The sequence below is a fragment of the Centruroides vittatus genome, unplaced genomic scaffold (assembly GCF_030686945.1).
Source record: "Centruroides vittatus isolate TY-2023 unplaced genomic scaffold, ASM3068694v2 contig_2747, whole genome shotgun sequence".
In the NCBI taxonomy this organism is placed as follows: Eukaryota; Metazoa; Arthropoda; class Arachnida; order Scorpiones; family Buthidae; genus Centruroides; species Centruroides vittatus.
The window spans coordinates 1,370,681-1,397,693 of NW_027121750.1; the positions used below are offsets into that span (position 1 = coordinate 1,370,681).

At 46.9% G+C, this 27,013-nt stretch overlaps 1 protein-coding gene across 2 annotated transcripts in view; it reads left to right on the forward strand.

The window, feature by feature from the left end:
• The window catches only part of LOC136971994 (dachshund homolog 1-like), a 44,678-nt gene that overhangs the window by 13,932 nt on the left and 3,733 nt on the right, over positions 1-27,013 (forward strand). The window contains exons 2-8 of one of the 2 annotated variants that reach the window (XM_067266529.1): positions 3,756-3,889; positions 6,546-6,807; positions 13,364-13,452; positions 15,479-15,637; positions 15,705-15,917; positions 19,926-20,009; positions 22,680-22,820. In XM_067266529.1, the coding sequence (XP_067122630.1) occupies positions 3,756-3,889; positions 6,546-6,807; positions 13,364-13,452; positions 15,479-15,637; positions 15,705-15,917; positions 19,926-20,009; positions 22,680-22,820 (1,082 nt within the window). The remainder of the gene's footprint in view (positions 1-3,755; positions 3,890-6,545; positions 6,808-13,363; positions 13,453-15,478; positions 15,638-15,704; positions 15,918-19,925; positions 20,010-22,679; positions 22,821-27,013) is intronic. The other variant, XM_067266530.1, reaches the window with a different exon arrangement.

Consider the following 27,013-nt stretch of genomic DNA (forward strand, 5'->3'; position numbering starts at 1 on the left):
GATAGTAACGATTTTCAAATTAATTTAGCGCTCTCTCTCTCTCTCTCTCGTGCTCGTCGCTGCGATTGTATCCGATCTGTTTCGATACGATCAGCGAGAACGATTTCGTCAAGTTCTCGTCGCTTGGAAAGTCGCGCTACGCGATTTTGTCGCCGACTGCGGAAAATTAATAGATATATTATCGCAATTTTGGTGTCGCTTATCTCGCAAAATCGCTAGCTAGGTAAGGATAAAAACCAGGCGTAAAAACGTTCGTGAACATCTTCCGCCTGTACGAGAGAAAGGCCCGAGTAGAAATGTATGCCCCGGTTTAGGAAGAGGGCCCCCACCTTCTAAACGAGGCGCGGAAGTAAACCCCGACACTCCGCGCCGAAGGGAACCAGTTTGCTCCCACCTTCTTCCGACGGGGTAACGAGAAACTCAATAAAATGCGTAACGACATTATTAAGAGGGCGATAAAACGCGTTATTAAACTTTTCGGATCTCGAGCGATAAAAGTCGGGTCGGGCCCTGGCCGAGGAGGGAGGATTCGGACCGGGAAGCGTTTCGAAACGATCCCCCTTCGATTTAGATTACGGGGGGAAGGTTTTTTGCTTTATTACGTCACACGGCCGCCGTAATTTTGCAGGCGGAAACTTCGCGCCAAACGATAACGTATTTAAAAGCAATTTCTTTTGTTAACGTGCAATAAATATGTAAATGGACGACGGCTCCGCACTCCTTGCCAAAGTTTATTAAACAAACACGAAACTTCCAAATTTCCCGGACCGCCGCATTACAATATTCGATTCTCGGCTTCGTATCTTTGTCTAAATTTTTAACTCGTTAAATAATTTATTTCCTTACCTTCGTGACGTCTTTCTCCTTCTGCCCAACCTCCGAAAACGCCTGGCTCGTCCCCCCTCCTCCTCCTCTCTCGGTCCAAACTCGCCGCATTCTTCCGGACGTTTTCCAACTTCCGCCGCTCTCGGGGGAGGGAAAATCTCCCATCCCTGGATTAACTTATTCCTTATTCTTAGTTTCCTTCCCCCCTCTTGTGTGACGTACAGTACCTTAGTGGATAGTCTGGCTGCCGAGTAAAACTGCGGGCGGCGCGAGCCTCGACATATCGCGGATGATTAAGATAGCGATTTTCTCCTTCGAAAACTCGTTATAACGGAAAGTGTTTGAGAAGAAATCGCTATCGAGGGGAATGTGCGATCCTCCTACTTTTCGAGGGCGCGAGGAGAGACGTTTACGCCCGTTCCGCGCCTTAACCTTTAACGAAGATCTTATAGCAAAGAGTCCGAGTTCGAGCCCGGAGGAAGGGTAGAAACCACGTAGATTTTCCCGCATTTCACTCCCGAGTTTTATCGCCTCCCGAAAGATTCGTGAGAGTTTATTATCGCCGTGTTTAATCCGAAATCACGTCGTTGTAAATCTCGATCCGTCCCTCGCTCCCCGACGACGGCGCCACGCGCTTTCGGCCCCCTCCCCGCCCGGTGGAAGGGGCGCCTTTCTTCGTCTTTGCAAAAGTTTCCCGCAAATTTGAACGGGGGGAGGAGGAAAGCGGCGAATCCGGACTGGCGAGAAATTCGGGTCCCGACCCGGCAGCGAGAAGAACGTCGACGACGAAAACATAAATTTCGATAAATAAATTAATGGAATTAATCGGAGAAGGGGACCGAAATTCGAGTCACGACCGAAGAGAAATTCCGGTCGAACGTGACGACAATCGGTCACGAAGCTGGCTGGCGCGCGCGGCCTTTTTTCCGTACGGACGGGCCCCGGGGCCGACGGAGGGGGAGGGCCCGCGGCCGTTCTCCAACGACGAGAGAGGGAACGACGAGTCGGTCCGGAGGAGGGGGTCGAGCCCCGGATCGGCCGCGGCATTCTCGGAGTCGCTCGTAAAATAGGGCGTCGTCCGACCGGGTTACGGGACGGTCGACCATACCTTTCGGAATTCCGGTCGTTCGTCACGCGGCCGCCACGTCACTCCCATTGTTTCCGCCGGGGGAGTGGTTAGCGGGTCCCGGGGGAATCGCCGGAGACGTCCGTTTGGAATCCGACGCGGCACCGCGGGGAGGCGACGCCACGAAAAATCCGTGCGATTTTCTCTCTTCTTGTTTAAATCCTTTCCCCCCGCTCGCGCCAGTAACCGCCAATCGCGTGGATAGAAACGCGACGGGCGTTTTGACGTCGTCTCCGAGGGATCCCGTTTTTACCTTCCCGTTTATTAGCTTCGTCGTAATTAAAAACGTATCATTCCTTTCTCCGTCGCTTTGGCTGGCGCGCCGGATACGCGCCAGCCAGAACGACGGAAGAGAAAGAGATGGAAATCGACGGAAGCGTACGAAGGGCCGAGGTAGGGAAGAGGGAAGGGGTGGGGGAGGGAAAGGGTGGTGAATCTGCCATTCGTTCCATCTGCCGCCGGCCGTCCCCGCGCCGTAAACGGCTTTCCCGCACCGACGCGTAACGAAGCCGCGAGGTGCGGGTGTATCGATCCGACGCGACCCACATAAAATCCTCGTAAAATAACTTGTCTCCCTCCTCCACCGCGGACCCGCGTTCGGACGCCCGAACACCGCCGCCTCCTCCTCTTTTCCACCTTTCCCTCTCCCTCTTGCCTTTCCGCGCGCGCTCTTCTGCGCCCACGCCTCCCGAAACGCGCGCTTCCGCATCATCCGCCCCCCGGAGTCTCCCCCTTCCGGATTCCCGGGGCGCTAGCGTTTCCGGGCGGACCGTAATCAGAGGTGGTCGGACGCGTGTGGCGGGGGAAGCCCGGAAAGGCGGCGACGGAAGTAACGCGATCCGCACCGGGAGCGATAAATCTCCCGGCGGAAGGCGAAAATTCGAGAACTTGTTGCACCTCGCCGATAATTGGCAACGCGTCGGCGGTCGACGGTCCAAGGGGAGGATGGGGTTACCTCGTTTGCCCGTAAGTGACGACATCGATTTCCCGGCAAGAAGAGGGAAAAAAACGGCGGAAGCGGAAACGGAAGCGCTCGACACTTAACTGGTCTCGTTAAGCGCGCGCCGTCTTCCACCCCCACACTGGCGATTAACGTCGCCCCTGGTTAAGGATTTCCCGAGATTCCTTCTTAGTAAACCTCCCCGGCGCCCGGTTTAAAGGGTTACTCCGTCCTTTCTTTCGACTCCGGCCTTTCCGGTTTTAAGGCCACACCCGCTCATCCCTTACAATTATTCCTTTGTCGGATTAAACCTTTATTGTCTCCAGATTTCCATCGTTCCTCCGACCGTTGCCAATGCGATCTCGCTGGTCACCGTCGCCACATTTCGGCGACGGCGACCGGCGAGTCGCTAAGGAGGGCGCAAAAAGGGCGGGATAGAGAGAGAAAAGAATCGCGACGTTTACGCGGCTCCACCCTCTTCGAAGGTGCGTAAGACGGCGTTAAGTTACGGTCGAAAGGTATGGTTAAGTCGTCGAATTGTCCACTTTTGGCGGGAATTACAACTTTCCGGTGTGAGGTAGGCAAACGACGATGGTTCCCGTCTATTCGCGCGGATCTCTCGACGCGATTGGTGGAAAGTTTTGGGCGGCGGGGCCTTCTCGCGTCGGGCCAAATTCGCCCACCGGAGAGGGGGAGGAGACAAAGAATCGAGCGGGGAAGCGGAAAGAGTACGAAGGGGGGAGTGGAGGTGGGAAGGAAAAGAATCGGTCGCGTGCGTCCGAGGTATAAAATTCGACGCGAAGGCCCCGAAAGGGGGCGAATACCTGGTAGTTATTATGACGTACAGCGTTTCTAACGGTTCAGTTCTAGGCCCGGACGTCCTCCGAAGCGGGCTTCGATGATCGGGATGCACGTGTCGACCGGCGGCCACGCCACCCTGCTGAAGAAGACGAGGCTGGACGGAGACTATTCCGCCTACGAGAACGGACACGTGGCAGGTAAGTGGGCCCCCACACACATAAAAACAAAAAAAAACAAAACAAAAACAATCGCCCTGCGAGAGACAGCGGGCGCGGGCGGCGTGAAATCGCATTACCGGCCGAAAAGGGAAGAGAGGGGGGAGGGAGCGAGAGGAAGAAGCAGCGGGCATAAATTACGTGATTTAATTATCTTTTATCTCGATATTAAAACGTTTATCCGGCGTTTTAATGAAATTTGCATATTTTGAGGCCCGCCAAGAAAAGCGACGTTCATTACAAAGATTTAGCGCAATTCTATTAGGAGACGGGTTTTCGTCCACCCGCGCTTCAATTAGCGTTTGGAGGTAGTTGTAATTCGGTAACGGGCCCTGGGCGCTACCAGATTATCCCATTCGGTCAATGCAATTAATTAAACGCCAGATTAGAAAACGTCGCTATCTTTGACGACGTAATTTATTAAAACGTTTCCTCTTCCTCTAATGAAAAATGCTATAAATTTATTAGGAAAATCTTTTCTTTGGTAAACACGGCCCAATCTGCATATTCTAACTCGTAATGGCTTAATCTACCGAAAGTTATGACTCGACTAATATTCTTCTTCTTTGTTTTCCGCTAAAAGAAATATTAAAAATGCGCAAAATTAAATTTCGCGTGAATTATCGCCGTCTCTCCCCTCTCCACCTTCGCGCCCACGCCGGAAATGGCCCGATAATCCCGGACGTTTCCGGATTATCCGGATCGAGAAGTGGAAGGAGACGATTTCTACCCGCGGGTCCGAAATTCGGGTGGCTTCTTATAATTATTTACACCTCCGGGAAGATATTTTAAAAAAAATACAGCGCAGGTAGATGGGATGCGGAGGAACGGAGAGGGGAGGAGAGGAAGAAAGGGGAGAAAAAAAGAGAGCGCGAGGAGCGGGGAATTAGAGAGAAGGAACAAATTTGAGTTAGCGGCAGCTGTTTTGACATAGGAATATGGCGGTAACAAGTTTTCTATTAGAAGTATCTCATCGACGAGTAACGGAATACTCTAGTGGGACCGAAGCGGGAAGGTGCCAATCCATCCCACCGATGTTTATTCAATTAGGTACGAGTTTTGGGCTAAAGCTTCTGATTAATATTTCAAGTCGTTTTCTTTTTTTTTCTTTTTTTCTTTCGGTCTTTCATTCAAACTCATGAATAATGACTAACTTAAATTATTAAGCTTACCAACTATTAGCCTAAGCAGCTTTGGTCTAAGCGCCCGTCTTCCTACCCGCCATTTAATTTGACAACTTGAAGGATACCCCGTATTCCTGCCCGTCTCCCCCTTTTATTTACGAAATTTCATTAATCCCCTCGGTTAATTGCCGATTTTTGGAGTGTTTTCTCGGCCCTCCTCCATTCGGAACTGCCGAATTCCTGCGAAGGAGAGGGGTGGGAACGAAGTAATCTGGTGGAAACCACGACCGAAGGGCTAGAAAAGACGGAAGATAAAGAGCAGGGGATTGGTCTTTTGTCTTCCGATCACGACGGGACGAGTGTGGCCAGACAAGCAAAACCGTTCTTCCTCCCCCCCTTCCCCGTGACAGACTGGAAGGAGGGGGGCGAGAAGAGTCGACAAAAGACCAGTTGATCCTGACGTTGGCCCGAAGCTAATGATCGTCGCAGATAAAACCGACCGATGACGTGTGAATAAGTTTGACAGAAAACGACCGCGCGGAGGAATTGTAAAGATATTTTTTCCTCTTGTTAAGGGGGGAAGGAGGAGAAGAAAGGGAGAGGAAAAAAAGGAGGGGAAAAAACAAAACGAAGCCGTGTAAACTGGGGGTGTTTTAGTTACCGAAATGAAAAGAGTGTTCTGGTGGAACAAAAAGTTTACATTCCTGGCCTTTTTGTCGGATTCCTGGCACTTGTTGTGTACTCTCCGGGGGGTTGACAGAGATAAACGACCGAGAGAAATCCGACTCTGACCGCATCTCTGCCTGTACCGGATCGCCTGACAAGTTCCATTACTCGCTTTTCCACACTGTTACTCTTACTACGCCGGGTTTCGGGGGTGGTACCCCGTCTGGCCGCGGTGTTTTCGCAGTTGTTGACAGGTGTCTCGGGTTAACTCGACACCCTCTTAAGCTTACTTATTGCAGAAAAATATATATATATATAGGCGTCGGGTCGTTCCCTACCTGTTATTTTATTACGTATCTGGCTGGAGGACCCCGTTTTAAGAGTAGATAGGGTCTCGAGAGGGCCCGGGCAGATGGCGTCCGTAGACGTGATTAAAAAGACTTCACGCCCAGTGCGTACGCGACACGCGAACCTCAACAGGGGACGTTTTGGTCGCTGCCGTAACCGTCATTCAATTAAACGTTGCCAGTGGTAATTTCAGTCGAGCCGGGTACGTCCCGCGAGGTACCCGGAGCTGTAAAAACGAATGATGCGTGCATCCAGAAGACGATGGGAGGGTGTTCCGGATGGCAGTTTTCTCGTCTCGCATGACGAGATTTCGCGAGACTTCCAACTCTACCACGTTAATTTCCCAAAGACATGCTATCCGGTTTTATACGCCGGACGAAATCCGGACAAAACTTTCTTAAAGGGGGTGGGACGGATAAATATATATATATATATATATATAAAGAAAAGTAATGATTGTAGAAAATAAAAAGTAATGGTTGTTCTAATCCCGTTTTTAGGCGAAAGAATTGATAAATCTCACGGTCTGATCGCTAATGGATACAGTCACCACTCGTCGACCGCGGCAGGTGCACCACCTCACATAAGTCCCATCCCGTTCATGGCACTTAACCATCCTTCTTCTCATCCGAACAGCATGGTGCCCGTCAGTTTACCGTTATCCGCAACTAGTCACGGTCACGGTCACCAGCTGACCGGCGGAAGGACGGATTCGTCGATGAACAAGGAACGTTCCACCCACGACGTCATCGTGTCGTCCAGGTGAGTAACGCCACCATAAATTTCACCTCAACGACGATCTTCCGGAGTAGAAATGCGCGTTATCTAATAAAAAAAACACACACACACAAACACACACACAGAAAGAGAGAGAGAGAGAGAGAGAAAAAAAGGAAATGGTCGCGAAGGGAGGCGAGGAGGATTAATTGCACGGAACGAGGTTTGAGAAGGGGCCTACTTAGCCATTCGATAAATATTGATGATGTTGACCGGGGGTTCGGATTCGATGAATCAATTTCACCGTTGGATGCATCCCTGTAGTTATGAGGTGAATCCCGCCTAACTGTTTAACCATGGGAATGGGAAGTTGGCATAATCTTTTGACCGCACGATCCAAAGAGATGAGAAGGGAAAAGACCATTAAATGACATTTGCCATTGTGTTTTGCACCGTGTTTAGACGACACAAAAGGTCTTAGTGTTACACCTGCCCATCTTGTAACAATATACCTGTTCAGCTTGTAGTAACCTGGGGGATATACAGGAAGTAGAACAGATGGTCTCCCATCTCCTCGACTTACAGTACATCCTGTCCTGTCCATTTTGTTTGCATTTTAGTGGAAGGGAGGCAATTTACTTAACATTTAGTAATTATCGCATGGCATGAGAGTGGTCGGAGAAAAAACGATCTTCTCTGCCAAAATAATTTAAGATTGTAATTAGCTGTCATGTAGGAAATTTATATAGAGTCTCTGCTATTGTTTAATGAGTGTTTTGTTTACCGGTTACGTAGAGGTCGGCAGAAAAACAAGAAAAAGGGACTTTATGCCACCGGGTGATGATTTTATTATCGAAATTAAAAAATAGTAAATGCATCCCGATAAAGCGCGAATAAACAATTATAAAAGCCAATTTTTTCTTCTTTAATATGCCCCATAAATCTTCCGACTGGACGTGGATATATTTCACACACACGTGACTAATTACGCATACAAATTACGCTGGCCTTCTTATTAATACCCCGGCATTCCGCACCTGGAATAAACCTTTTTATTAAGTTTCCTTCGATTCTTTACCATATATTTTCCGGCGGTTTATCGGGGCATTACGTCGTCTGCTCCCCCCCCCTCCATTTGGGTGAAAGAGACTCACCTTTCCATCGAGAGATAGCAGAGCCTCCCTAATTCATAAAGCAAACAATGGAGTACCCTAGAGCTCTCTGTATCTGTTTTGTCATTGTATCCACCCAGCAGACAATCGCGGGTTCGGATAGACGGCGATGGGAACCGCCCTTCTTTACCTGATGTACCAGAGCTTACAATCGAACGAGAGAAGGGGGGGCTAAACTGCCGAGCTGCGTGCCTCTTCGCGCTTTAACGAATACGATTCCGATCGTAAATTCTCCGCACGGGTGACCTTGCCGGGCTTATTCTAGTCTACGCTTCCCCCCTGCACTTATCTGCTGACCACTGTAAATCTTGATCTCGCTCCTGGCCTACGGTTCCCGCCTACTGCCGGACACTCAGGTGTTTGCCCCTCAGCTCTGTAATGTTACCTCCTATTTTAATCTTAAAGATACGTTTTCCCTCGTCTTTATATATGATGTATCTACATCTCATCGTCTGACCTTCGACCCTGCAGACTGAAACAGTAAATCGATATCCAGGTGGGGACAGGAGCGGGGATGGAGGGGACACTCCTCTAACTTTTGCGAAGAGGACAGGTGGTAAAGAAATAAATGGTTTGTGCCTCGACCGGGACCGACGATACAATTACATCTCGATACCGAGAATTTATCGATGATTGAACTTAATTGATGATTATCTCGGCTGGTTCTTTTTTTTTAACTTACCCACCTTCCAGGCCACGTCATTCGACCCGGCTTTCCCACAATTCCTTGGTAAAATTGGGCGCAAGGCCCCATTTAAGCTGGAATTTCTCTAGGGCCTGAGGCCGCGTGGGTTGGAAATTTAAGGGAGTACGTATGTGAAAAGGGGTTATTTAGATGACGAAAGCGGATTGGAGAGTTTCGAGTATTTTTCGTCAGCGGAGGGAGGAAGATGACGATGACGATGGAGTCGATAAAACACGAATCGATAACAAGGTAATAATTGTTTATAAGAGATTAGGTTCCGGAGAGGAGGAAGATAATAAAGACGGATAGAATATGTTAATACGATAATGAATTTGATGAATACAATATCTAAATTGATTAAGCTAATGATCCGGCACGTGCATCGATCGGGGAGATTTAACGAAAATTCGAAACGAGATCCCAATTAATGTGGAGACGAGTTGATAACGACGATAGCGAGAGAGCGAGAGAGAGAGAGAGAGAGAGATACAAATTGAGGCGAGGTGGGGTGGAAGAGAGCGAGAGGCGCGATTAATCGACGACGATAAGGATATAAAAAGATTTGCCGGCTTAAAAAACACAAATTAAATCGTCAAACGAAAGCCGCGACCGGAAAATGAAAGTAACGATAGAAAGGAAGAGGGAAGACGGGTCGAAAGCCGCGGTAGCAAAGGGAAAAGTGTAGAAACGTCGAAGAAGATATCGTCACCTTCCATCTGCCGCTGTCAGGGGTTGAAGTGAAAAATGTCCGTTTTTCGCAACATCGCAATTATCGGCCAGCCATTTGCTTTTGACATTTGTTTCTTACGAAACAATGAAGATGTGAACAGTTCATTTAACCGGCGTTCACTTACTCCATTGTCTCCCGTCTTGCCACAGACGGTCGCTTAATGACTCCAAAACAAAGGAACAACGAAAACACCCCCATTGATTGGATCGCCGAATGAACGCAATTACAAAATATCTCTTTGACTCCCCCGTCTCACCCCACCGATATCACTCCAGTTCTCAATCGATAGAAAAGTAGTGAGGGAGTGAGGTGCCGTCTTTCTAAAGACAATACCTCACCCACCTCACACTATTTCGTTTTCCTATTGTCGGCCAACGTGTCATTGCCACGTGCTTCCGGATCTGATTGCAACGTTTCTAAATCCCCGTAATTAAGCATCCGACTGCCGACGTCACTCAAACCGGAGCGACAAAATAATAGGGGAAGAAATGGTGACAGCTTGCCTGGCTTCGGTGGGGCCGAAGCTTTTTTCCTCCTCCCCTCCTTCTCCTCTCTCTTTCTCTCTCTCTCTTTCCCCGCTCCCACGCGCTAACGCGTAAAACTCGCCGCAACGGGGACCGACTCTCCCAACAAATTTTACAAAAAAAACGTCACACCGCTACGTCACACTACACGGACAGGGGGGAGACCTTTTTCTACGCACGCCGTGGGTCCGAACTAACCACGGGAATAGGGGGCGAGAGAGGGGGAGCGGAGAAATCAGTGACGTAGTTAGAAAGGGGGAAAAAGTGGCGAGTCAGAAGTTTTACGCTTTGTTTATTTATGAGGCTAGTTAATAGTAGACGACCATAGATCAAGATTAAAATCGGTCGATAAAGATCGGCAAACAAAAGGACAAATTTTATAATGCTAATTTTCTCTAATTATGAATTATCACCGGTGGTGGCGAATTATTAGGCCTACTCCTCGCCTCCCCCGCCGCGCTAAAGATATCGACCGACGTCCCGCTCGACTCCCCCCCTTTCTCTTCTTTTTAATCGCGCCAACCGCAATATTTGAATCGCCTCCCCCCTAAGAAATTCCCTACTGGGGGATAGAGAGAGGGGGGAGAAACGGGCCACCACCACCCCCCAATTTACGCCCACGTAATTACGATTAAAAATTTTTACAACTGGAATATAATTCGACTTTAATAATCGCAATAAAACGCTTTTATCCGCCATTAAAGATGCCCGGAAACGATTTATAAAATGGTCGCTCCTCCTCCGGGCCGGTGTTTTTTTTTCGAACTCCGGGCGGGGTGGAGGAGGGGGAGGGGGGTAGGAAGTAAAAAGGAGGCGCGACTTAATTTTTTAAGCGCGCGTAATTGATTTAAGTCAAGGGATAAAGACGAGACGTTGGGAATCGTTTCTTTGGGCTTTTATCACTGGATGAACTTTAACAATGGTTTAGCATCGTCCCGCAACAAACAGTCCTCATTTCTCATAAGTCGACTGCATGGGGTTGTCACCTCTCATTTTCTAAATCTCCTTCATCCTGCGAGTCTATTCGAAACCACTTGGTCGCTACACAAGAAGATAAGTAAATTAGATTACGGACTACACGAAAATCAAATTGGGGCCAGATCAAATTAATACGGATATTTAGTATGGAAGGAAAGTCGTAGAGAGGAGGAGGAGGAGGAGGAAGAAGAAGAAGAGAGAGAGAGAGAGAGACAGAAAGAGATTTATAAGAACAAAACGACGAACCATGCAAATCCTAAAAGATTGCCGAAGCATGGAACGATTTCCCATTAAACAGTTTTTAAAACGAGAAAGGAAAATCCCGGTTTAGAAAAGAAGAAGGAGAATAAAAAACGACTGCTACAATCCGTGGAGAAAGGAGCAGAAGGGGGGACAAAATGGAGTAGGACAGAAAAGCTAATGTCCTGATAAATTGATTTGACAAACGGACCTCTCAGCCGTGCTGCCGGGACGGAAACGTCACTACTTTCACCTACGACACGCGTTTTATCGATCGCTTACCGGCGGCCACGTCACTTCCGGTGAGATTACGCCGAGTTAGCTCCTCCGGCTTTGTTTACTGTAAACAACTTGTTTCCTTTTTTTCGCCCTCCCCCATTTTTTCCTTCCTTCCTTAACCGTGCCGCCATCTGTCTACCGGGCACTAAATTAACTCGGTGGAAGAACCCACCCGATAATAATAATAATATATAAATACATATAGGGAAAAAAAGGAGAAGAAGAAGGAGGAGGAGGAGGGGAGACGGAAAAAAACGGTTAAAATCGTTTAATAAAGTAGACAGAGTTCCCTTCTCGATTTGTCTTTGGAGCTCGAGCCTCTTACTTACTTCACCGATGACGTCACAGGACATTGTAAAACGCAGAAGTCGAGTTTTTTCGCATCTTTCTTTCACTTAATGTAAGCTGGCAAAGTGATGGATTACATCGTTCCTTATAGGGATAGGCCTCCCATTGCGACCTAACTCCATCCATCATATAATAGTCCGAACCACTTGTCTACCCGGCTCCTTAGATTCTCGCGTTAATCAGTGGCTTCTTTAATTTCCGATGTTTAACTTTCTTTTTATCTTCCTCCTCTTCCAACGCCACTGGGAACCAAGAAAACCTCGAGGGAATTTTTAATATCCACAAAGAATTTAATCTACAGAAATTTCTTTACTCTTACCCAATTATACAATTCGCTTATTGTTATCATTATTATTGTTATTTATTTATAAGGAAGCTGCAATACCACCCACACACACACACACAATTGGGCGCAGAAAACAGATACGGGGCTGGTGGAAAGGGGTGTTAACAAAGGGGGAGAGACGTTTTTGTGGATTTGCTTAAGCGCTAAATCTTGAATAAAGTCGAAAGAACAAACATTAGATAAAGAAGGGAAGAGAGAGAGAGAGAGAGAGACCTGCTGGTGACACAGGGGCACCACATCGTCAGACAAATGAGACCAAATTAACGGGTAGCAGCGACCCTAATAGAGGAAACCAGAAGATAGCCGTGTTCACCGTCTCTATCACTTCAGTGCACAACAGTAATTTGCATGTCTGTGTGCTTTTAATGAAACACAACAGAATGGAAAGAGAATCGTGTTTCAGTTCCTCGTTCTTATATGATTAATGAAATGTACCCAAATGTAATTTTAAACGGTGTCTTTTCAACCATTTTTCCAGTTTTAATTTAAAGTCATGCATGGAAGGATCGAATTAATTGTATGAGTGAGTTTAGATATATCTATTGTTTTTACAAATTAATGCACTGGCATGCGGGTCGCCATGGTTACCGAAATCGCCAATCGTCGCTGGATAAAACCACTCGTGGTGTGTGTGACGTCAGAAAAGTTTACCGGGGTACTTCTTTTATTTTATTTTATTTTTTCCTTAAGCGGGAAAAGGCAGGAAAGAGTTACGAATCTCGGCAAAAGGGTGGAAATTTACTAATTAGAAACGCTTTTAAGTGGCTCGTTACGCAAAACGGGAATAATTGGACCGTCAAAAAATGCCACCCCCGCTCCGGGTTTTCCGTCGGATGCAGGTTTACATATACATATATTTTTTTACTGTGGATATTTCTGAGAAATATATTATTATTAATAATATGGCGGAACGGGTCGAAATGCCATTTATTCCGCGAATCTCAACGAGCACCGACATCTCCAGAGCCCGTCGTTGTTAATAACCCACAAATCATATTTCATACACCTTTTAACGTCCCACATACAAACACTGTATCATTTCTCCGTTCTGTCATCTTTCACCTGTCCGAGCGTAATTAAAATTTAATTTTCTCTCCTGTTAATTACAAATAAACAACGCTTTGCTCGGAAAGACACCATTCGTCACCAGAGAAGACACGAAAGCCCAAATGCCGACTCTCTATAAGCCCGTTCGATTAATCGTCGGGGTTTAAGAAACGCCACGTCTCCCTCCCCCCTCACCCGAATAAATCCCGGAAAAATTTCCCTATTTGTTAAATACCCTTGTTGTATTTTCAGGGTGCGCGATGATCGAGTGGACAATTTAGATGCCAAAGAACGTCTGTACAATTTAGAGTGCCACCGAGTGAAAGACCAATACGTGAACGGTAAGTCGCCGCAAACAATAAACGTATTGTCATTCATTTCTCTAATTAACTCCCCTCCTCCCTTCCTCTCTTCTCCTCAAAGTCTTATATTTTTTTTCCGATTTTCGACTCTAATTCTCCAAGTAATTTATCGGTTTTTTCTCATTTCTCCTCGGCAGTTTGGAGTTTACAACCTTTTCTTTCTTTTACTCCCTTTTTACATCGCTGAATATCGCGTCGCTTGCATTAATCGCTTGCGATTGTTATTGTTTTTTATTGTTTTCCCAACCGGTCGCCGGGAGCCACTCGTCCTATTTAGGAGCGGTATTGGCCACCCCCGAGATCCAATTGTTGCGCCAGGTTACCACCTGCGCGCAACAATTGGATCCCGATAGACATTTCCAACCTTTCTAGTAAACACCGGGACGTTTAAGGCCGGAGGAAGGCCCTAAAAAAGGCGCCCTATTTTTCATTTTATAATCGAGATAACTCGGTCGTAACAGCGTAAAAACTCTCTATGTTACGAATAGAAAGACTTTTGGTCCTTCTCGAGTTATGAACCCTCCAATTTCTTCCTTTAAAGGAAAGGGGCCTTTAAATAAACTAAGAACAACGTGAACGACAAGGAAAGAATATTTCGTTCCCTTGTCTTCCGCTCTTATTATTAATTACGGGAAAGGCTCGTTTCAAACACCAGGGCGTAATACATTAATACAAGTTGCAACAGGAATATGTAAGTAACCGAACGATTAAATCGTTGGTATGCCGTGTAGGCCCCATTATAGGGCCCTGGCGGATATGCCTCCTTAATCTGCGGAGTAATATCGTTCGAACAACAAGCCGTTTCTGTTAAAACAATCGAGAAAGATTCCCGTTTCGATTGCCGCCTGGAACGGAAATGGTGCTCTATTATTGGCACGTGACGGATCTCCCCCTCACACATACTGTACCCAATCGTTTAAGAATGCCCGAACCCTTCATATTGAAGAGATACTCGCCAAAATAGACCGGGGGTACGAATTAAAATAGCGGGAAGAGTAACGTGCAGTTTTCCCCCAACTTAAAGGGAATTTTAAAATGTGGTTCCGACGACGCGCGCGCGAAATTACTTCTCCAGAGGGCAGTTTTTAAAACGCGATCGGATCGAAGACGAAGATCGATCGGACCGCAATCGATTCCGATCTCTAGATCTGGTCGCCATTTTACTATTATACACGAGAGATTACTTAAAAGGATTCGCGTTCGGTGGCCGGAACGGGAAGCGATTAATAACCACGCGACGCGGAACGTGCGAATCTCGTCTCCCCTCCCTGTTTATTTAAGATGACGTAAAGTGGACGCCGCGACACTCTCTAACGGTCGTTTCCCCCTCCTACCCCTTTACCATCCGATAGAAGTCGCGTAGCGAGTTTCGCGGGCGCTAACAGACCCTATAGGTCCACTCTTCTTCCTCCCTCTTTACACTACCATCTGCTTCTTAACTATCGTCGCAGATTGTCTCTTCCCTTCTCTACATTCTCGCGCCCAATACTTTAATAACCTTCAGTTCCGTCTTCTTTTCTCGCTTCTCGCTCCGTTTCGTCTCTTCTCGTTAATCGTTTTTCTCGCCGTCGCCGATCGCGTCGCATTAAACTGAAGCTCCTCAGTTTTTGGATGCGCGTGATTAAACGGGGGGAACAGTTTATTTTTAAATTTTCGGGAGAAAGTGGAAAACGCACTTCTTTGTCAGTGGGAATATTTGATTTGTCTTAATGAAGACTTTGATCCGATTTGATAGAATAAAGCGACCGCCCCGCTGATCGCTTCCTTTTTCGTTATCGCTGGTTCGTTTAATTTCCTCTCCTTTTGCGATTTACGCGTAACTTTTCCTACGTCCTCCGTAAATTGCCAAAAACGTTACGTTATTTTACACTTAATTTCACTCGGTGTTTGCCCGTTTTCCCCGTCGCGGGTGTGTGAGTTCGCGCGCTTAAATATCGCTTTTAGGGGCGCTTTTCCGTCGGGAAAGCGACGTGAAAACGTTTTGAAAAGCAATTTCTGATGGCAGGTACATCGGTTAACTGTCACAGTCCCGTACTCAACTTGTCGCAGAACAGCAGTCGGAGAGGAGGGGGCGAACACAGCGGAAGCGAAACGGCATACAACGATTGTCAAGAAGACGATTATAACGACAGCGAAGACGACGAAGAGGACGACAGAGAACAAGGTATGAAAATCCAATTAGGCGCAGATTACTGGCGAAGACCACCCCAACTCACACCTGTTTTTTTCAGATTTCAGCGACAATCCGGACGTGACGAGCACCGGAAACTCGGAACGTCTGACGAACCAGGCCCTTTTCTACCCTCACGTGCAAGTAGACGGGATGACGGCCACGGGTCAGGTGGTGTCCTCCATCGAGACCCTCCTGAGAAACATCCAGGGTTTGCTCAAAGTGGCCGCCGACAACGCCAGACAGCAGGACAGACAGATCAGCGTGGAGAAAGGTAATTTGTCTGGACGCTTTATTAACCGCGGAGATAAATCGCGATTAAATGGTCGCGCGTTGTAATTCTCGCTGAGCCCGTCGGTGAGCGAGAAAGCCGCCGACGGGGAAAGGACGGCTGACGCTTTCTACATATGAAAAGCATTAATAATAAAAGGGGGAGCTTATAAATATGGCCGTCGCCTTTGTGCACCCCCCTCGGCCGGTCTTAATTTATAAGCGAACACTGGTTACTTTCTTTTCGGAAGTCTTTATAACGTCATTAAAGCGTTTCCCAATATTCCCGTTTACCGATATGAATAAAGGAGTATGAATCTTCGTCTCGAAAATAAACCTCCGTCCCCATTATTTGCTCGTTGCAAGCGGGCGAAGAGCGGAAAAATGCCCAAACTTCGGCGTGCGGAACTCATTTTATTACTAATTAATATTCAAGACGAGATGTACCGGATCCACCTTGATGAATATTTAATTTCTGAAATCACAAGAATTTATTCGGGACGAAGTTAAGAAGGACCAAGTGGCGCTTTATGCTTAGCAGCGCGCGTGATTTTCGTTTTCCTTACGCGACATCTTGTCTGGCAAATACTAGCAGCGAGTCCCTCCAGGAAAACGGGCGCGGACATAAATAGATGCCGAAAATTTAAAAGTTAATCAACATTAATAAAGTTTATCGAAATTTTTCCCTCCGCCGTAGATAGTAATTGTTTATCCCCTGGTCGTACCGCCGTTTAATTAATTCTTCTCCTAAGTCTTCCCTTCCGTTCTTTTAATTAATTATTCCTCCTCGGATTCTCGCACCAAATTTTACGAGGCGCTCCCCCGCCCGACCCTGTCCCGAAAGGTAAAAAGGGGAGAGAAAAAGAATAAATAAATAAATATGGCGGAGCGCCGATTTCGGGCGGAGATTACGGACGGACGGACGGACGTGACGTCTTCATAAGCGGGGATAAAGATCGGGCGAATCCCGGGGCGTTTAAGGACGGAAACCGAAACCGATGGGAAGGAAAGACGAGTGTTTATCTGGCGATTGGAACCGTAAAACGAGGAGAAAAAAAGGGGGGAAAGTATCCTTGAGCGAGTCTGCAGACTCGCAGATAAAAGTAAAGGCTCCTTAATTAGGAATGGAAGTGGCGTAGGGAAAGCGGGCGGTGTGATTAAATGACTGTTCGTTGCAGTTTTATGAGGAGTATAATGTATACGGTGGTAGCGCGCGCTGCGGAGGATCCGGGGTAGGCCCGTGGCAAAAGTTTACGGTAGCGCGGGGTAGAATTCCTTATCTCGCTATTATGTACGACGCGACGAGATAGGTGGCGGCGAACAAAAGGTCGGGGGGCGGGCGAGGGGGCCAACTTTTCCAAGACTTTGTTACTTATTTTCTTGTTCCACTCGGTAAATCATTAACAAGTGTAGTCACTGTTAAGTAGCGATAAGACCCTAATCACCTGCTCGGAGTTCGTAATCACGCCCGGCACCACTTTCGGCTCCTAATTCATGTCGTCGTTTCGCTGCCGTCCCCCTCCGGCGCGCGCCCCCTACTAACTACCCACTTTGACTCGCCCACCCCTCTTTCCTCCCCTCCCGTCCGAGCCGAAGTCGTCCGACCGGAAAACCCATCCCCGGAGGTTCGGAAATTGCCACTTCCACCTCCGACCGTCCACCCTGTCCGTCCGGGAGGGGGGGAGGGGTTCCGACCCTTCTTCCGGTCCACCTCGGGGGAGTCTTATAACCCTCTCCAGACGGAGGAGGGGGTTTCGGTGTACCAGTTTTCGGTACGACCAGCGGAGAAAGGTGCGACTCGGCACTTTAACAAATGGCGCGGAGGTCTCGCAAGTCCTGTTAACTATAATCCATCATCGACCGTCCCTTTTCCCCCGGTCCGCAAACTAAGTTAATTCCCATGCTAGACGAGTCGACACCGATACAATTGTCACTCCGGCTTAGACACCGACAATGCCCGCACGTGGTGTCTCCGTTGCTATGGAGATAGACACTTTTTCCCGCCCCGGGACACGTACGGCTCATCAATCATCGGGGTATCGGGGGTCCGCCACCGTCTCCGCGCATGCTCCGCCCGATCCCGCCGTTAAGGGAATTCTGGGTATCCCGTCGATTAGATAAACGGTAGTGTTTGAAAAATTGTTTTCTTTTTCTCTTCTTCCTCTATCGCTCGAGCGTTTTAGATTCGGGAAACAAACCCCGCATCCCCATTTATCGTTAGCTCCGTCAACGCGGCCATTCCCGAATCTCCATTTCCCGAAACTCTTTTAGTACTGTTTCTAGCCGTCGGGCGTCGCGCCGTTAGGCCAGATTAATTCCGTCCGAGGATTATAAGAGACGGCGATGCCCCCTTCCGTCCCGAATCGAAAACAGCGAGAGGGAAGGTTCCGGGGTGAAAAACTTGAAAGTTTTCCGAGTCTACAGGAAGGAACCGCGGCCGAATGGGGAGGGGGAAGACGAGGGGGTCGGAGGCGATCGAAAAGGCATTTCTTTTTCTTTTTTTTTGCGGCGATTCGCGTTCGAGTCCCGAGAAATTTTAGCGTCTGATTAACCCGAGCTCGCTCTATAAGGTAGAGTTGCGCCGTCGCCACTCGGTAATTTATGGAGTTTCTACGGCGCTTTAATTAGCGACTCGTCGGTTTATGAAGTTTCGTAGCGCCGTTTTACGACTGAGAATGGCCGAATGTAAATTTTTATATCCGACGACGAAAAATTTCTCCCTTCCAAACGCTCCGCCACTTTCTATTTGTCTATATTCCCCCGGGAACCGGCCTTCGTCCGGCCCAAAAAGGAGGAAAAAAAACAACTTTTAATTTTCCCGGTCGCCGGATTTAACTTCCGTTCGGCGATTTAAAAAAAAAACAAAAGAAACTCTCGCTAATTCCTTCCTTAATTCGAGACTCTCGGTTCGAAACCACGCAACTTCCGGCGAAGCGAAAGCAACGGAATAAGACAAATCAATCCCCGACGATAATAAGTGCGAGATTCCAACGTTCGGGGGAAGAAAAGGAAAATCTCTTACTTCGGTTTTCGTTTCTTCTTCAATTTTACGTTTCTGTTACGTCGAATTGTTACTACAGAAAAATCTACAGAGTCCGGAGAAGGTAGGCCGATGCCGTCACATTTAATTAAAGGGGGAAGAGTCCAGGCTAGTTACGCTTACGTAATACGAATACGCCCCCTAGACGGCGTGACTGGAATGATCTGTTCGCACCGTAACAAATACAGATGTCAGGTAGAACGATCGTATAACGTTCGCCACGTCTCGCGATACTCGGACGTTCGTAAATTTTGAATATCCCTTTTATTCTATTCGAAAAATACCTTAAGATCGGGGATATTTCCCTAAATCGTAGATCACTGCACTCGACCCTCCAGCGGATCTTTTACAAATCGGTCGTCTTTCTCGAAGAAATATTGGTTATTGCGTCTTAATCAAATACGAATTAATAACGGATATTTTTTTAATTTTATCTTTCGGGTTAACGCGTCACTAAACTTGGCATTCCGATCTGATTAGAAACAAAAACAATATTTGTGGATATTTAGGCTTAATTCGAAATCCTGGCAGATTGTCGATTAGTGATTAGTGTTGCCAGACGAATTATATAAGAAAAATCGCCAAAATCTCTCCCGAAAGTAACCCGATATTTACAAGATAAATAAAACGAAATTACTCCTTAATTATTATTTAAGCGTAGAATTTAGACTCCACGAAATTTTCCCACATTTATCAGTTTACTCGGGCGATGGCCCAACTAAAAAAGTTGTCTACTCGATAGACCATCGACGCCGGACTCAGTCACGACCCCTTTCGTCCATTTTCAATTTTCCCCGTCCGGAATTTTCGAAAATTCCGGACGAGGAAAGTTTTCGTAAATTTTGTTCTCCGATTTTAGCCGCGATAATAATAATAATAATAATAATAATTTTACGCCGTCGAACTTCACTCGGGACGAGTTAGGACGGCGTTAATAAAAGGGTCTTAAGGCAACTCCTTCGTCTTTTTCAGCCGAACTGAAGATGGAAGTGATGAGAGAAAGAGAGCTGAGAGAAAACTTGGAAAAACAATTGCTGGAAGAACAGAGAATAAGGAGTGAGTTTCTTCTTTTTTCTTTCTTTACCTCGGGTGATTAAAAAAAAATACCAGAAAAATCTCCGAAAAAGGGGACGGAACGACAATTAAACGCGCGCTAACTGGTTGCCCTTAGAAACCAAATTTCTCGGACGAGATTAGAAGATTTTTAATATATTCGCGGGAGGGATAATTAAAAAAATACTCAAATCAAACCGGAAAACCGCTCTTTTTTCCGCTTCGGGAATAATTTCCGCTCCGGTGGGTTCCTTCGATCGCTGGCGCAGCGAGTTCGAACGGGGTCGACGGCGGAAGTCGGACGCGTCGAGTGATGGATCGACGTTTAAACGCCGGTCCGCGAGAGGGCGACGTGGCAGAAAAACGATTCTGATAGATGCCGGCCGGGGTCGAACCCCCGCCCGGAAGGGAGCGACCACATCTCTCGGGGCTCGACTCATTTCCTTTCCTTTTTGGTACCCCGGTCCCTCCGGGAGGAAAGGAAGACCTTACCTTACGCTCGGACGCTAACGAGACACGCAATTAACGCGGTTAAAAGCGAATTAAACGTAAGTGACGGAGCCGCGCGCGGCGCGTAACTCGAACCCCGGCGACGTGTCGAACGCGGGGGTATAAAGTTGCGCGACGTAACGAAGTTTGACGTCGTAATATTCGGTTTCCGGCAATAATTATTCGTCCGGCGCGTGTCTTAAAATAGCTAAAATAAGCCATTTACGTTATCGTTTCGTGTTACCAACGTCCACTCCAAGCTCTCGTCTCTCGATCCCTAATTAATTCGCTTTATTACGCCACGAATTAAGGGCTCCTCCTCCTCCCGAAACTCTTCTCTTCCTTCTCGAATTTTTTTACCCAGAATTCTCGTAAATTTACGTCAGAAGGAAAAAAAAACCTTCCATCCGATCCGCCGCTCCTTCTCTTTTGTTCTTCTCTTCTTAGTCCAAGACTTCCGTTTCGAGTCGAGTCTAAACTTTGTCGCTCTTCTCGCGCGCGACACGTACAGGCCGACGAAGTTCCGAAATGTTCGCCATTCCGTGGGTCATTCGGGGGACGGAGGGAGGCCAGAAGAGTTGGAGTGACGAGCCAATCGCGCGCTTGGTTCGCCTACGCCAAGAGGGGATTAGAATTTTCGTAACGCTTTTCGTGGAACTTCTCTCCCCCCCTCAATAGTAACCGCGGAAAACGTTTTTCCATTATTCTAGGAAAGACACTAGAAGTATTCTTGTCCGAATAACCCTTTCTCCGAAAGAAATCGCGAGTCGCCGAATTTCTCTTCCACTCCGACGAAGAATATAAACAAATTCTACTCTCGAGCACTCGACTTAATTCTTCCTTCTTAAGAAATGTCGGTCCGAGAGCGGAAAATTCGTCGCTCGCTCGCTCGCTAGTTGACGAGCGATTCTGTCGCCTGCTACGAATTCGGCTCGCGCCGGCTTTGAAAAAGATTGTCGTCGCTAGAGGGCGAGAAAGTTTACGCTTAGAGAGAGGTGGGTTAGAGAAAGTTAATGGACGAAGCGAGAGACGTCCTATCCTCTTAAGTAGGTCGGTTAAAAGGTAAAGAGACGGAAGGTCCGATTCGTCTAGCAAACATGAAAACAAAAAAAATAAGGGGGAGGGGGCGCGACGCCGTCAGAGAGGGACCGACGGCGTCCGACGTTTCTTTCGGAGCGCGAGATCCCGAAGACGACGCGCACTCGCGCAGCGGCGCCGACCGGATCTCCACCCGGCGCCGATGGGGAGAGTGGAGGCGCGAACTTTTTAGTCACCCGAGCGCGCCGGGCCGGGTTCTACCTCCGTGGAAAGGACCGGGGATTATCGAACCCGGGATATTCGATGGGGGAGGTGGCGCGCGCGCTCGTTAATCAATGTCTTCTCCGATCGCGCGCTCCGCTCCGTCGGACCTTCCGCGTTTTCCGGAAGTGACATCTGTCGCGTCTTCCCCCGCCCCCTCCGGTAACGTGTCCCGCTGTCGCGACGCCGGCTTCGAACGTTCGACCCGTCCGCGCTTCACTCCGAGGTAGTTTTAAGCCAGACGAGGTGTCGGTGGGGACGGAGGAAGAGGAGGAGGAGGAGAGTGGTGGGGCGATCGAAGGGACGGAGCAGACAATGGAATTAAATCCGGACGGTCGACTGTAATTTAATAGGAAAATCGGTCTTAAATTAACCCGAAGACAATGGCGCGAGACGGATTCGGGTGGAAGACTAAACAAACGGATCCGGGACGAAAAGTGACGAAAGTCCGATAATTAAAGGAAATTCGAACGAATACAATTAAACCTTTATCCCTTCGAGAATCGCTAAACTTGAGGTAAATCGTGCGCGAAATTGCGCCCGGACTAAAATCTCTGCGCGTCACTTCCGTTTTTCGTTCTCCCCGTCTCGCGCCGAAATTCCGACGAGAAGAAATAATTAAAAAATAAATAAATATATATATATATATATAATATATATATATTTTAACTTATCGCCACACACATATATATATATATATATATAAGCGGGCCCGAGCACCCGCAATTAGTTCGTCGCGCGAATCGTAAGGCGACACCCGATCGAGGCGATAAGTTATTTTTAATTATTTGTCGCGCGTGTCGAGTCCGGCCCCCTTTTACGTCGTTTAATTATCGGGCGCGTAATTTATGTTTGGAAGCGGTCATGGGGACGTTTCGTTGGCAGTTCTGTACCAGAAGAGACTGAAGAAGGAGAAAAAATCCAGGCGAAGAATTCAGGAGCAGTTGGAGAGTGAAATGAAAAAAAGGGTTCAGTACGAAGAGGCACTGCGCAACAGTTCCGCCGAAACCATTCGCCTCCTCAACGGTAAGTCCTCCCTCTCTTTCGGGGGGCGGGTCGGCCGGGTTAACCACACTTCTCGCTTTCTCGCCCCCACCAGTGGGGGCCGAGTCCTTCTCACCTTCCGCTTAATTTATTCGGCGGACCGGAAGACCTCCGATCCTCCCCGCCTAAACCAATTAACCCCCCTCCCCCAGTCTCCACAGTAAAATCGGAAATTAGGAACCGTTTGGGTTCCGAATCGCGGCGCTAAAACGAGGGAATCGCTGGCCGGACAGCTGGATACTTTTTCGTATCGATTGGCGAGTAAACGTTATTTCGAAGAGTGTGGGGAGGAATCCGGATTTGTAAAATTGTCGGGCGATAATCCGTTAAAGCGCTCGACGTTAGACAAGGGGGAAACGGAGAAAACGAGTGGAATAAGGCGGCGTTAATCCGAGTTTCCGGATCGTCGGACAATTTTTTACCCCCCGATACGCCGTTTTTAAACGTAATCGACGAGTATCCGGGCCTGAAAATTACGCGCGTGGTCATTCGGGGTTTATAGAATTAGGGGAAGTAAAGCGAGGAAAAAATCGCGAAAACTTGTCGCTTTTAATTGTCTCCATACAAAGAAATAATTGAAGTTCTCTAGTGTTTCCGATAGGAAGAAAAAAAATTTTCCTCCTGGGAATGTCGCGGAGGGGAGGGTGACGATCGGTCAAAGTACTTTTCAACTTTTCCAAACCGCCCGTACGGTGGAGCGTTTACTTCCGATTAATTCGCCCGTTAATTATAGGCGCTAGAGGTCGCTCGCCACACGGAGGTGGGCGAAACGCGCGCGTACTTCGATCGGAGAACTTAAAAGGGTAGATATGGCCATCGATCGGAGGGAATTTATTATTAAGGTATTCTTCTACGCAATTCTTAAAATAAGGTATGTTTATAAAGTGTTATATATAGACGTATTTAAAGCGGATTTTGTCGATTCTCGACACTAGAGGGCGTTTAACATCGGGGCGCCTCCTGACGCGAAAGTCCTACAAAACAATTTACGAAAATTGTTCTATTTCGCTGATTTTTATTGGTCGAAAAGAAAAAAAAAAAGCAACGCAGAATAGAATTATAAATACAATACGAGTAGAACGTAATGAAAATGGGCAGATTTGTATCTCGGTAGTTCAATACACCGAAACGGCACTTCACGCATTTACAACTCGTTCTCTCTATTTATCTTGTTGAGTTTTCGAGGGAAAAGTCTGTAAAACAAGCGTGCCAATAAATGAAAACAACAGGGAGAACAAATAATTGGATCTATGTTCCCAGTACGTGTCAAACATTCGGTATCCTCCTCCGTCAATTGCTCCATTAAAACTAAAATTGAATAGTATTTCGGTCGGGGAAGTGCTTCCGACATCTATTTAAAAACTATTTTTAAGTATAAAAAAAAAAAAAGATTTCTTGGAGATTTTTAATCTTGTGTTATAGACACTCGGGTAGATTGGATTGATGGAATAAAACAACGCAACACGTGTTTGCGTTGTTCTGCCCAGGAAACTCTCTCCTATGTTAGACACGTGAAGAAAAATCCCGATCCTGTTAGTCTGGCACCAACCCACGATCAACTGCCAGTGTTGGATCCACTTGGCTACCGATGGGAGACACGGGTTGTTACCTTATTCCATATATTAAGGCTTTACTGTTATTCCCTGGTAAGTATGTACTTGTACAGTTGGATGAGTATTTGAATTCTCGACCAACCCACCAGTGACCGAGTGGATAAAACACTGAACACAGGTAGAGTTGGTCGCGAGTTCGCGCCTGATCAACGGACTGGCCTGGTTTTATTGACGTTAGTAACACCTGAATAGGGGCCAGTTTCCGCAGAAATTCCTCTCGGAAGACAAATAAAACCAATCGAATCCTTGGTCTTTGAATTTCAAATTTCATTAAAGACACACTATGGCCGGTTTAGGCCTTTACCAAGTTCGACAAAACTATGCAGTTGCAGTGTATAATTCAAACGCGCATCGGTGGTCGAGTGGGTAAAACCACCGAATACCTTTAATCCATTTTATATCGGTCTCGGGTTCGCTCCTAACCAAGGCCTCGGCCCCGTTGGGTTTTCTGTGTTTTCTTCACGTGTCTAACTTCTAGAGCTTTTAAAACTGAGTTGTTCTTAAATCCTTATTGTTTATTATTATACAAGCCAGAAACCCGGATATTACGTCGGCAGTGTTTTTAAACGAAAGTACCTAATGATTTCGCTAAATCTCCTTTCTTTGTACGGTGTGCTTGAGGAATTCTTTTTTTAATGGTTGCTTAAATACCTAAAAATTAAGCCCATTCTGTTTCCTCGCGGCCGATTTAATACCTTAAACCGCGACATTTCCGGCTACCGGAAGTCATCGGACGGTGGACCAGATCCGAAACGGAAAAATCCGGTGTCTCGAGACTAGAACCAAACACCGTAAGGTAGAGGCCTTATAAAATCCGGAAAACCCCACGTGACCAAGTGTTTTGTAGTTTTATCTTCCGTACACTTTTATCGACGGTGTCTTACTATTACCTACGACCGTAATTTGTTTATACTTCTTAATGCATTCGTTAATCGTACAAGACAGCGAAAAGAATGAAAATACCACGCAATGGTTTTATTCTCTCGTTTCGACTCCGTGACGCCATATCAAAAGTCGACTCGACTTTCCAAAAGGACTCGGTGGCTGCGCTTCCAGGAAGTCCTTAAGAGATTGATGGAATAGAGCAACACATGAACGATATGCCAAGAAGGGAGTGCCTCCCGGAAGAACTTCTTTTATGGGAAATTGGTCCGTATTTAGGTGTCGGGCACGTGAAGAAAACCAGGAAAACTCCACCCGGTCGGGCGCGAATCAGCGACTGACTATCAATATTCGGTAGCTTTTCTCCACTCGGCCAATGGCGGGCGTTCTTCTTAAGAAACAAGTTAATACCTGCAACTTCGCCTACCATCGGTCGAGTAGTTAGAACACTGATAGTGGACCTCGTGGAGTTTCTTCATGTGTGTAATACTTAAATAAGGTCCAGCAGAAAGTCCTCCCGGGAGTGATCTCCTTGGTAGATGTCCTATGTGTTTGCATTGCCGTATCTTAATCGAACCAAACCAAAGCCATCTTTCGTTTTTGATGCCTCTCATTGAGCAAAATAATTATCTAATGGACGTACTGTACAGATTTATTCCATTGTAGGGTATATTTAATGTAATGTTAATTCATTTTGTTGATTCTTGATAGCTTGTAAATTTGGGGAGGCATCCAAACGTTTTCCGAACAATTCTTGCCGATAGCCTGTTAGTTACACGAGTTAATTGCATTTACCGTTGTTTGTAGTTATGTAATTTGACAACGGTCTTAAAATTCAATTCAAATCCATTACGCGGAAGTTTTCAACAACCCGCGAACAACGGCTACAGACGGAATGTAAGAAAATTGCCGTTGTTTAGAGATTATTGTTGTATTTCGAATGTCCGCTGTTTAGAGGTTCGACTGTATATCATTTATAAGCAGGCCGAAGAGAATAGAAACTAATACAGATCATATTTTGCTGTCCCAAACGGTTTAGATAACTCCTTATCAATTCAAATTATTTAAATAAATGAAAATCCAGTTAAAACAATGCAATTTTTTAAATATTTCATTTTAATTAGGTTCTAAAGTTACAGCTTTAGATAAGTCTATTATTACGGAAGTCGATTTTCGAGGCGTCAAGATCCTCGCAAGTCAGGCCTATAACTTGTGATAAACGGATAAACTGGTTATAGTTGACGGTTCCCTTTTATTAAAACCCAAATGAGTTTCCTATAAATTACTGTGTTTAATTTGTATTTTAATCCATTTTGTATTGGCGACGGATTCGAGCCTGACGGGTATGGAGTATTCTGGCTTTTCGACACTTAAATAGGGGTCGGGTTCTAATAGAAAATTATCCCAGAACGCAGATCGCGTTGCCGTTTTCGTCGTACCAAACCACCAACACTATAAATCAACGAACCCAACAAAGGCCTAGTGGATAAAACCACTGAACACAGAACGAGTGTTCGTACCTCGCCAACTGGCAGGCCACGTGTTATCTTCACGTGTCTAATACCTAAATAGGGGCGAGTTTCCCATAAAGAATCAGAGAGCCCTCTCTCTCTCTCTCTCTCTCTCTTGACAGATCGCCCATGTGTTGCGTTACCTTAAACCATCAAATCCAATTCGATT